This window comes from Anolis carolinensis, chromosome 5 (genome assembly GCF_035594765.1).
Source record: "Anolis carolinensis isolate JA03-04 chromosome 5, rAnoCar3.1.pri, whole genome shotgun sequence".
In the NCBI taxonomy this organism is placed as follows: domain Eukaryota; kingdom Metazoa; phylum Chordata; class Lepidosauria; order Squamata; family Dactyloidae; genus Anolis; species Anolis carolinensis.
This window is the reverse complement of record NC_085845.1, coordinates 181173-193612: the sequence shown is the minus strand read 5'-3', so window position 1 is coordinate 193612 and position 12440 is coordinate 181173. Positions and strand designations below refer to the sequence as shown.

The following is a 12440-nucleotide window of genomic DNA, read 5'->3' as shown; positions in this document are numbered from 1 at the left end:
GCTGTTCGTTTGGATGGCCATTGGATGCTTTGAATGTCATTTTCCTGCTTCTTGGCAGATTGGGGTTGGACTGGATGGCTCATGAGGTGTCTTCCAACTCTATGGTTCTTTGATTCTATTTTAAGTGTATTTATTATGTTTTAATCTGTATTTTAGCCTAAATCCACACTGTATTATTTAACTGTTTTTTAAATGTTGTATTGCATGTTGAATTAAACCAGACCGACTGTTAGGAATTGTGGGAGTTGGAGTCCAAAACACCTGGAGGGCCGAAGTTTGCCCACACCTGTGTGTGACCAAAATATGCATATATGATATGTGGTATGAATGGAAGAGTGAAAGAGAGCTAGAAATTTGAAGACACCAGTCTATATACTAAGGCCTGCAAACTATTAACTACCTGCTCAGGAATTATAATTAAAACCTGCTAATGAGACCTGAAATAGTTGATCTGCCCAGCAAACTGTGATAAGAACTGCGACTGATAAGAGAAATATTTACATCTGTTAACATCTGTCAACATTTGCTAACTTGGTGAACTTTTGGGGCAGAGCTGTTTGTGTCAAGAGGAATCAACATCTGGTCCAGGAAACTGAGGATATTCCAGGATGGAAGACGTCTATCACTCATTTACAACTTTGGGACAACATCATCAGCAAAATATTGCTATATAAGTGACCTTATGACAATCCAGAAGGTGTGACAGACAGCGATGCTGTTCACCCGCCATTCTCAGTGGAGATGGTGTCCTTGGGAGTGGCAGATCTGCTCTGGGAAAGAAGGATTCTGTTCACTATTTGGGGCCTCCTTTTCTCAGGGAAAGAGGAAGGAGTGCACTTTGAAGTCATGGTCTTTTTGAAGTTTTGGCGTTTTGGAACTATGTCTTGGCAGGCAGCAGTGGAAGCTGGGTCTGGCCTAAGCAGGTGCTTCTCCAAGGAGGGAGAAAGAATATGGTAATATTTGTGTGCATGAAGATGGATGCATGTTGTGTGTGAATGAAGAATGAAAATGTAGCCCCCCCTTGTTTGTGACTTAGCCAATGTAACTGTAGGTTGTTTGTGAATCCAATGTAGTTGCATAGAATCTGTATGTTTGTATGTCTAAATATTGTTCTTTGTTGTTCTGTAAAAGTTCTGAAACTGCAATAAAAAGAACCTATGCTTTAAAGTTATTGAAAAGTTATTCATAACATTTTTGGTGTCAGAAGTGGGATATTCTGTTCAGTCTGAGCAGGATGTTTTAACTATTGTTTTAAAAGTCTTCATGACATGTGTTAAACTATGACCCAGGTGTGGGATTTTTATCCACCTTGATTCTCCTATGAGGAGAAAGGCAGGGTATAAATAAAGTAAACAAACAAACAAACCACTAAATCCCATGGAATCCTGGGAGTTGTGGTGCGGTGAGCTATTTCCCCTTCCTCCTCTGCCAAAGAGAGCCTTAGTGTTAGAAGGATTTAGCCGTGAGAAACACACATCGTCGTCGTCATCTCACTCGTTCAGTCGTTTTCGACTCTTCGTGACCTCCTGGACCAGTCTAGGCCAGAGCTCCCTGTCGGCCGTCACCGTCCCTAGTTCCTTCAAGGTCGAGCCAGTCACTTCAAGGATACCGTCCATCCATCTCGCCCTTGGTCGGCCTCTCTTCCTTTTTCCTTCCTTTTTCCCCAGCATCGTGATCTTCTCCAAGCTTTCCTGTCTTCTCATGATGTGGCCAAAATACTTCAACTTTGCCTCCGATATCCTTCTCTCCAGTGAGCAGCCATTGGGCATTATTTTCTGGAGGACGGACTGGTTGGATCTTCTTGCCAAGGTCCAAGGCACTCTCAGGATGTTCCTCCAGAGAAACACACAGAACAAAGGAAACATGCAACACATGGCAGTTGAAAGGAGAGAAGCAGGCAATAAGCAGGCCGCCACTTAGGAATGCAAAAGGGAATCAGTTGAAGAAGGTCTGGAATGTCAGGCCAAGGACTCACAAGACAGCAAACCCCAAAAGCAACTCTTAGGTGTAGACAGTTCAAACAAAATAGTGTTTGATGGACTGGACCACAACGGATGCCTGAAAGGAAGGGAAAAGGCCCAGATGGTAAATTGATATATTGAATGATTGCAATCGGGACATGGACAAGCATCCGAACAAAGGACTATGGGAGGAAGAAGGGGGATCGAGACAAGATGAAAGGGTTAAAGGTGGGGATTGTACTTTGGGGAGCCTACAGGAACCTTGGGAGAAACCTCATTTGTGTGGCCCTCCCTTCCATGCTGATGCAGGCCGCCGGCCTCCATTTTGCAAAATAACACCTGTGTATTTCACCTCCTCTAAGGCCTCTGAGCCTCATTTGGGAAACCGGCTCCCGGGGTGAAAAGGGACCACACATCTAGCCTCATGATCGGGCTGCCCAAACAAGGGATGGAGGCCATGCCCGGATGCGCACCCAGTACCGATTTGTAGCGGCCGATCTACGGACAGGCGACGGCCAGCGGAGGGCAGCAGGAGATGTTTAGGAGAGCCGAGCCTCTTTAACTGCACACGGCCAGCCCCAGGACCCCCAGGGACAGAGCGAGGGCAGCTGGAGGGGTCTCAGGTTGAGCAGGCCGGAGCACCTTGGCCTGGGAAGAGTAGGTGCCTGCCTGCAGGGATGCCTCCTGCAACAATCGTGACTGACACAGAAACACAGAGGGGCTGCCTGGGCTGGAAGAGACCCCCGGGGCCACCCAGCCCGGCCCCCTTCTGTCGTTGAGGAAGGCACCACCAAACCCTTCTCCACAGATGGTCATGCAGCCAAAGAGTGATAACCATAGATATGAGAAAGAGAGGGGGGAACATATACGATGGTAAATATGTTTCAGGATCCTAGAGCTGGAAGAGACCCCCAGGATCCCCCAGCCCAACCCCCTTCTGTCGTTGAGGAAGGCACCACCAAACCCTTCTCCACAGATGGTCATGCAGCCAAAGAGTGATAACCATAGATATGACGGACTCAGAGAGAGAGCGATGCGATGATAAATCTGATTCAGACCCTATTGCTGGAAGAGACCCCCGGGCCCCCAGCCCAACCCCCTTGAGCCCCGCTGGTCAGGTTCTGAAGCCCCGCAAGGTTTCCTCACCTGGACTTTTTTTCTGGCCACTGTCACCAACTTGGCGCCCTGCCCTTTGCATTGTTTTGCGGAGTTGTTAAAAGTCATGGATGTGTTGCCGACATGATAGATGCTGTCTTCATACAGCTTCCAGCCCGACTTCACCTTTTGCTGGACGTCCTCTTCCAACAAAGTCAGGGAAACAGACAGCGAGGAATTGAAAAGAGAGAGGAAGGGTTAGGGAATCTCCTTGAAAACCAAAGTTTGCTGGCGGTGGGCATGCAGGCGATGGATGGACTGAAGGGGATGGTAGGGTTGGGATCTGGCTGGGGCCTGTTAAGGCTGAAGACGTCATCGAAAAAACCTGGAATCTGGAAATCACACCTGTTTACATAGTACAACACAATGTTACTTTAAGAAGGAAGTGAAACAACCTATCTGTTCTGGAATCGATGGGGCTGCAGCAGGTCTGAGCTGAATCTCAGAGGTTTTCTCAACAACCAAATAATGTGCAGTCGAGGGCTTTCATGGCTGGAATCACGGGGTTGCTGGGAGTTTTCTGGGCATGTTCCAGAAGCATTTTCTTCTGATGTTTCACCCCCATCTATGGCAGGATTCTCAGAGGGGTTATGAGGTCTGTTGGAAACTAGGCAAGCGGGGTTTATATACTGTGTTTCCCCGAAAATAAGACAGTGTCTTATATTAATTTTTGCTCCCAAAGATGCACTAGGTCTTATTTTCAGGGGACGTCTTATTTTTCATGAAGAAGAATTCACAGGGTGCACGGGTGTGGGGAAGGGGTTTTATTTTATGTGGGATAGGGGTTTTGGGTGCGTGCAGGGTTTGTTGTGTGTAATACGTTGTATGTTTTTGTTTTGTTTGAATGTTAGGGTAAACTCTTATATTTAATTTCTAAAAAAAATAAATAAAAATGAATAGAAACCTGGATTGAGAGTGGTGGATGACATGTGGAAAGAGCTGTTTTGAGTAACAGATAATAATATGTACTGTGTTAGAATTGGCAGGCTGGTTGACTAATGTAGATATGCATGTACATTTCAAAATGATTGTTATCTGACTATATTTGCGATAATTTGCTGTTTTGTTATGTAACGTTTCATTAATAAACTGTTTACCCACAAAAAAAAAAAAAGAAGAATTCACATTTATTGTTGAACAAAAAAATGAAAATTTATTATATACTGTACAGTAGTTGTCATCACAAACCAGCATAACCAGACCTACTGTGAATCCTATCAGGAATTTCTTGTTACTATCAATATTTCCATGTACAACACTTTATGGTACGTACATTTACCGATCCTGTTTGCACTGGTGTTCTGTTTGGCGGGCATGCTTCCAAACAAAAACTTTGCTAGGTCTTACTTTCAGGGGAGGCCTTATATTTAGCAATTCAGCAAAGCCTCTACTAGGTCTTATTTTCTGGGGATGTCTTATTTTAGGGGAAACAGGGTATATGTGGAATGATCTCCAGGGTGGGAGGAAGAAAGAACTCTTGGCTGTTGGAGGCAAGTGTCAATGTTACCATTGGCCACCTTGATAAGCATTGAACGGCCTTGCAGCTTCAAAGCCTGGATGCTTCCTGCCTGGGCGAAATCCTTCGTTGAGAGGTGTTACCTGGCCCTGATTGATAGCAAGGCCATTCAATGCTAATCAAAGTGGCCAATGGCAACATTCTCACTTGCCTCCAAGGAGACCCTTTTCCTTCTCGACTGTGTGCCAGATCTGTGAGGAATGCAGCGTCTGCCCACCTGCCTCTGTCCTCCGGCAGCAGGTTTCACTGGGGAAGGGACGGTGAATATGAATATTACATGTATGGGAGTGAATGTTGAGTCTATGTGATGTTTCCCCGTTGTCTGTATAACCAATACTGTATAGCTATTATAAAACCAGTCCTGGGTATTTATGTCTTCTTGCTCTGAAGGTACCTGATGTCCTCTGTCCCACTGAAAATGGATTAAATAACATTTTTAAGGTTCAAAAGGTATTTCTGATACATAGACATCTAGGCAGAATGTTTAAAAGGGAATAGATAGCCCATGGAAACCCTTTGGGTGTTGGGGGCATGTCACACTCTCTCAGCCTCTGGAGAAACAGTAGGGAACCCTCTCTGGAGAAACCTAGTGATGATTGCCACAGAGAGATGGTGCGGCACGGTTTGAGGTTTGAGGGCTGGGCTGCGGCCCTGGAGGCCCGAGTTCAGATCCCCTTTGCTTGGCCATGGAAACCCAATGGGATAACCTTGGGCAAGAGCAAAGGCAAGCCCTCTCTGAGCAAATCTGGCCAAGAAAACCCTGTGTTAGGATCGCCATGTCATGATGAAATATGATATATGGTTTGAATGAAATTGTATGCAAGATGAATGAATGAGAGCTGATAATTTGAAGGCACCATTCTAAAAGGAATGAGGCCTGGAAACACCTACTGTAATTAAAAATTGCTGGTGAGACCTGTGACAATGATTAACTGTTGAACTTTTGGGGGGAAGCAGCATGTCTACAATAATCAGAGACAAGGGCTCTTTTAAGTTAAGGAAATGTTTACAATGTTAAGACAGAAGTCAGCACAATGGCTTGCATTTGCTGACACCAATCAAGAAGAATCAACATCTGTCCTGAAACTAAGATGGAATCAACATGTTTCAGGATGGAAGACATCTGTCAGTAATCTACAACTGTGGGACAACATCAGTGAAATATTGCTAGATAACAGACTTTATGACAATCCAAAAAGTGTGACAGACAGCAAGCTGGTCACCCGCCATTCTCTGCTCCATTGGGAACGAGAGAGATGGTGTACCTTTGGCGGGGCAGATCTGCAGTGGAAGGCAGACTGGTCACTTGGCCTCCTTTTCTCAAAGGAAGAGCACGGAGTGCATTTTGGAGTCGTGTCCTTGGGGATTTGGGAGTTTTGGCGTTTTGGCGTTTGGGAGTTTTGGAACTGTGCGTTGGCAGATTTGCAAGGAAGCATTCTAAGAGGTGTTCTTCATGGAGGAAGAATGGAGAAATTGTGATTTCTTTATGAGGATGAGTGCATGTACATGTGTGTGAATGCTGAGTAAAATAATAATAATAATAATAATAATAATAATAATAATAATAATAATAATAATAATAATAATTTTATTTTTATACCCCGCCTCTATCTCCCCAAAGGGGACTCAGGGCAGCTGACATGGGGCCAAGCCCGAATAAAAACAATAGCAATATAAAACACAACAATAGACAAAAACATGCACAATTATAAAAATGTCACTGCCCGTTTGTTTGTTTGTTTATTTGTTTGTTAGCCAACGTAACTGTAGGTTTGTGAATCCAATGTAGTTACATAGAATCTATATGTCTGTATGTCTAAATGCTGTTCTGTAAAAGTTCTGACATACCCTCTCTCACTGGAAATTGCAAAGCAAAGAACCTTTGTTTGAAAAGTTTTCATGACAGGCACAAGCCAGGAGTGACCTGAAGGCACGCACCACACCTCCACACAAGGCTTCTTTAAACGTGGGCATTGTTCGGAAATGGCCGGACTTTGGGACGGTTCCATATGAACCCAGATCCTTCCTCATCGCAGCTTGGTGAGTGACTTACCGAAGCTAGAGTCCAGCTGGGCCATCTTGTTGTTGGTGTCCACCAATCGGTATGCCAACTCCTCGGCTTGGTTGAGTATCCATGTATCTGAAATGGGTGAAAGACTGACTCAGAGGGGACTCAGGGGTTCTTTGTGGTTCACTGAAGGAGGCCCCGGGAATGCTGGGCCTCCAAGGGTGCGTCCACACTGTGGAATGACTGCGGCGCCACACCACTTTATCTGCCGTGGCTCAATGAGGTAGAATCCTGGGAGCTGAAGCTTGGGGAGGCAACAGCCTTCTTTGCCAGGGAAGGCTAAAGACCTTCAAAAACGGGAACTACTAGGCTCCCATGGCAGTTAAAGTGGTGTCAAACTGCATTCACGCTACAGTGTGGATGAACTCCAAGTCTCTCTATTAGTCAACAGCTCCGCTCAGGTCTTGTAAGACTAGGTCTGCAGACTAGGACACGGAACAATGGCTTCAAACTACAGGAAAGGAAGGAGATTCCACCTGAACATCAGGAAGAACTTCCTCCCTGTGAGAAGGGCTGTTCACCAGTGGAACTCTCTCCCCCGGACTGTGGTGGAGGCTCCTTCTTTGGAGGCTTTTAAGCAGAGGCTGGGTGGCCATCTGTCTGGGGTGCTTTGAATGCGATTTCCTGCTTCTTGACAGGGGGTTGGACTGGATGGCCCATGAGGTCTCTTCCAACTCTACGATTCTATGATTCTATGATTCTATGATTGTAAGGTCAAGGCTGACATATCTTCCTTGATTCTGGGGTCTGGATCTCAAATAGCCACATGTGATGGTGTGTGTGTGTGTGTGTGTGTGTGTTCCAATACTAAGCAAAAACCAGCATGAAATGGAGGGGTAAACCCAAATTACGATCTATAAGAGCAAAAAGTAGGACTTTCTGCAAGCTCAACGAAGGGGAAGAATTTGATCACAGAATCCTAGAATCCTAGAGTTGGAAGAGACCTGGTGGGCCACCCAGTCCAATCCCATTCTGCCAAGAAGCAGGAAAACTGTCTTCAAAACAGGTTAAAATGCCAGCTAGAGAAAATCTTCTCGACTGGAAGGTTGGGAGATCCAACTGTGGGTCAAGGTGAGCTTCTGCCATCAGCCCTAGCTTCTGTTTACCTAGCAGTTCAAAAACAACAATTTGAGTAGATAAATAAGTACTGCTTCAGTGGAGGTAAAAGGCTCCCCTGAAAAACATGCTGACAATTTGAACAGGAAGTTGTCCACGGGTTTTTCATCGTTGTGAAAAAATGGAACAAGAGCACCACCTCATGGCCAAGTCAAGCACGGCGTCCAGATGCCGGAGATGGAAAAAAGAGGGAAGCCTTGCCTCTGTTTATGTACTGTCTTGTCTTTGTGTATAACGGCATTGAATGTTTGCCATATATGTGTTCTGTAATCCACTCTGAGTCCACTCAGGGAGACAGAGCACAATATAAATCAAGTATATAATTATTAGTAATTGTGCACCAGGTGTTTCTTAAGTTTTGATTTCTTTGGAGTTCTCTCTGTTTCGATTGTTTAATTTTTGACATGGACTGCGCGCATCAGATATCACATCCTAAGTACGAAACTAATGAATTAATTCTGACTTACAACAGGATAGGATTTTTTGCACAAGCCTACTGCTTACCATTAGTTCCAACCAGCGAATCATTGACAGTGACCATGAAATCCCGGATCCTCCTCATGGCAATAATAGTGTCTACGAGTAGGTTCATTTCAGTGTAATCTAAGAGGGAGGAAGGTGAAAAGGAAAGGGCTGGTCAGGGATCCCAGGGCTTGCTTCTGAGCCTCTCCTCTAGTACAAGCCTGGCCCAACCACCCTCCAAGCGTGTGCAGAGAGCCCAACGACTCCCTTTCTGCCAGAGATAGTGATGTACATTGTAGAACAAGTGTAGCCTGACGCCACTTCAGATGCCAAGGATGGATGAGATGGAATTGAGGGAGCTGCAGTTTGACAAAGTCTTTAGCTTCCTCTGCCCAAGAGTGCTGGTGTGGAACCAAACTACAACTCCCAGGATCCTGTGGCATTGAACCATGGTGGTTATCATTAATCCTACACTGTAGATGTGTTAGTATGGTAATTGAGCCCTGTGCTGGAAAAAATGACACGTGTCAGCTTAAAATAGATACTGAAGGGTTAATTTTTTCAGTGGGGCTGGATCAGAGCAGCCACGCATAGGACATGTCAGGCAGTGTCGTGATGACAAGCCTAAAGGTCACTTCCTGAGCTGGCTCTAAGGAATGGGGAAGGCTATTTGAGCTAGAAGCCATGTGGCTTCAGTCTCTTTTGAACTCTCTCTCATCTCTCGACCGTCACTCTGCCTATCTCAGTGGCTCCAAACCAGTGGGCCGTGGACCACCAGTGGGCCGCGAAAACCAAAATCTGGTCCACGAACCTCCTTCCTCTTTATTTCATTTTATTTTATTTATTTTGCTCCTTTCTGCCAAGATCCGCCATTCAAGACGCCGCCTGCCCCACCCCTTTGCCATCCCAGGTTGCTCTCTCTCTCCCGTCTGAGGCGTGACGGTGACACCGCGCTGCTTCCGCTACTGCCGGAGCCCTTCCCTTCCAACGTAGCTGCGGAAGCTCGGGGACTTGGTGCTAGTGGGCTTGGCGGGAGCCGGAGGCTGTGAGGGCTGGGAGGAGCACGGTGAGGTGAAGATGCTGCTCCCTCTGGCCCAGGCCCAGCCCCACCACCACCACCATCGCCATGAGGGAGGCACACGGATGGGGTCGTGGCTGCTGTGGGGCCTCCCTGGAATAAACTACAGGAAGAAGGTGAAGCATTCAGAACTGTAATTAAAAGTTGCTGAACTGCTGACATTGATAAGAACTGTGACAGTGATTAACTGTTGACATTGCTGAACTGTTGAACTTTTGGGAAAAACAACATGTTTACATTAATCAGGGACAATGGCTCTTTAAGCTAAGGAAATGTTGACAAGGTTTCCTTATGTTAACAAGGAAGTCAACACAGAGCTGCTTGCGTTTACCAACATAAATTACGCAGAGTCAACATCTGCCAGGAAACTGAGAAGGTGCCAGGATGTTTCAGGATGGAAAACATCTATAATTCATTTACAACTTTGGAACAACATCAGCAGAAATATTGCTATATAAGAGACCTTATTACAATCCAAAAAGTGTAACAGACAGCGACGCTGTTCACCTGCCATGTTCTATGGAAAGAGATGGTGCATGGGGAGTGTCCATCTGCAGTGGAAAGCAGGAGTCTGGACACTTGGACTCCTTTTCTCAAGGGAAGAGACAGGAGTGTGTTTTGGAGTCATGTCGTTAGGGAAAGACGATGCATTTTGGCATTTTGACGTTTTAGAAGTTTTGGTGTGTTGGCAGATTTGCAAGCAGGTAGTCTGACCTAAGACATGTCCTTCTCCAGGAGACAGCGTGAGAAATGAGGAGGACTGACTGTTTGTATGGTTAATGTGAAGGCTGAGTAAAAACGTAATTCCCCTTTGTTTGTTTGTTAACCAATGTACCTGCAATATTTTTGTGGGATCTAATACAGTTACATAGAATTTGTATCTCTGTATGTCTAAATGTTGTTCTGTAAGAGTTCAGATGTACCCTCTCACACTGAAATTGCAACAAACTATTCGTGACATTAGGGTGTCAGGACCATAATTTTATCAATATTTGTATGTATGTATTTTTATCCTTTACAATTTTATCTTGTAAATTGCCTTGAGCATCTTGGATGGAGGGCATTTAATAAGTAATTAAATGATGATGATGATGATGATGATGATGATGATAATTTCTGGGCCTGTACTCTGGCGCCAGAAATCAAGGACGGTGACACCAAAGACTGATAAGGCACCTGCGGCTCTCGGCCCTGAAGGGAAACAGCTGGTGTGCGAGCGGGAAGAATTGCGCGGGGGTTTTTCTGGGCAGGAATCGTTACTTTGAATGTGGGGGGAGTGTATATAAGGGAATCTTTCTGAGCCGCCCAGCAATCTCGGCTTTATGCGTGTCAAAGTGTCCTTCAGTAAAGTTTTCAGTGACAACAGAGCGAGTCTCAGGCTTGCCAGGGACATAAAAAACAACAAAAAAGGCTTTTTTGCTTACGTTGGTAGAAAAAGGAAGAAAAAGGAGGCGATAGGGCCATTGCAAGGAGAAGATGGGGTGATGGCGACAGGGGACAGGGAAAAGGCAGAACTACTTAATGCCTTCTTTGCCTCGGTCTTCTCAGAAAAAGAAAGCCATCTTCAACCTCAGCAACACGGAATGGACGAAGGATTGGGGGAAATCCAACCCCAAATAGGGAAACAAGTTGTCCAGGAACACTTGGCCTCTCTAAACGAATTCAAGTCCCCAGGGCCAGATCAGCTACACCCAAGAGTACTGAAGGAACTAGCAGAAGTTATTTCAGAACCACTGGCAATTATCTTCGAGAGTTCTTGGAGAACGGGAGAAGTCCCAGCAGATTGGAGGAGGGCGAATGTGGTCCCTATCTTCAAGAAGGGAAAAAAGAACGACCCAAACAATTACCGTCCGATCAGCCTCACATCAATACCAGGCAAAATTCTGGAAAAGATCATTAAGGAAGTGGTCTGCGAACACTTAGAAACAAATGCGGTCATTGCTAATAGTCAACACGGATTTACCAAAAACAAGTCATGCCAGACTAATCTGATCTCTTTTTTCGATAGAGTTACGAGTTGGGTCGATACAGGGAATGCTGTGGAATGTACCTGGGAATGTACCTGGATTTCAGTAAGGCCTTCGACAAAGTCCCCCACGACCTTCTGGCAAACAAACTAGTAAAATGTGGGCTAGACAAAACTACGGTTAGGTGGATCTGTAATTGGCTAAGCGAACGAACCCAAAGGGTGCTCACCAATGCGTCATCTTCATCATGGAAAGAAGTGACAAGTGGAGTGCCGCAGGGCTCCGTCCTGGGCCCGGTTCTGTTCAACATCTTTATTAACGACTTAGACGAAGGGTTAGAAGGCACGATCATCAAGTTTGCAGACGACACAAAACTGGGAGGGATAGCTAACACTCCAGAAGACAGGAGCAGAATTCAAAACGATCTTGACAGACTAGAGAGATGGGCCAAAACTAACAAAATGAAGTTCAACAGGGATAAATGCAAGATACTTCACTTCGGCAGAAAAAATGGAAATCAAAGATACAGAATGGGGGACGCCTGGCTTGACAGCAGTGTGTGCGAAAAAGACCTTGGAGTCCTCGTGGACAACAAGTTAAACATGAGCCAACAATGTGATGCGGCTGCTAAAAAAGCCAATGGGATTCTGGCCTGCATCAATAGGGGAATAGCGTCTAGATCCAGGGAAGTTATGCTCCCCCTCTATTCTGCCTTGGTCAGACCACACCTGGAATACTGTGTCCAATTTTGGGCACCACAGTTGAAGGGAGATGTTGACAAGCTGGAAAGCGTCCAGAGGAGGGCGACTAAAATGATTAAGGGTCTGGAGAACAAGCCCTATGAGGAGCGGCTTAAAGAGCTGGGCATGTTTAGCCTGCAGAAGAGAAGGCTGAGAGGAAACATGATAGCCATGTACAAATATGTGAAGGGAAGTCATAGGGAGGAGGGAGCAAGCTTGTTTTCTGCTGCCCTGCAGACTAGGACACGGAACAATGGCTTCAAAATACAGGAAAGGAGATTCCACCTGAACATCAGGAAGAACTTCCTCACTGTGAGAGCTGTTCGACAGTGGAACTCTCTCCCCGGGGCTGTGGTGGAGGCTCCTTCCTTGGAGGC

The 12440-nt window shown here is 45.7% G+C and overlaps 1 protein-coding gene across 3 annotated transcripts in view; it reads right to left on the bottom strand.

Annotated features, from left to right (window-relative positions):
• LOC107983571 (C-type lectin domain family 4 member E) overlaps positions 1-12440 on the bottom strand; it is a 146836-nt gene that overhangs the window by 97921 nt on the left and 36475 nt on the right. For 2 of the 3 annotated variants that reach the window (XM_062982242.1, XM_062982240.1), the window contains exons 6-8: positions 8321-8419; positions 6686-6772; positions 3108-3259 (exon numbers count right to left, since the gene is read on the bottom strand). In XM_062982242.1, coding sequence (XP_062838312.1) covers positions 3108-3259; positions 6686-6772; positions 8321-8419 — 338 coding nt within the window. The remainder of the gene's footprint in view (positions 1-3107; positions 3260-6685; positions 6773-8320; positions 8420-12440) is intronic. The other variant, XM_062982241.1, reaches the window with a different exon arrangement.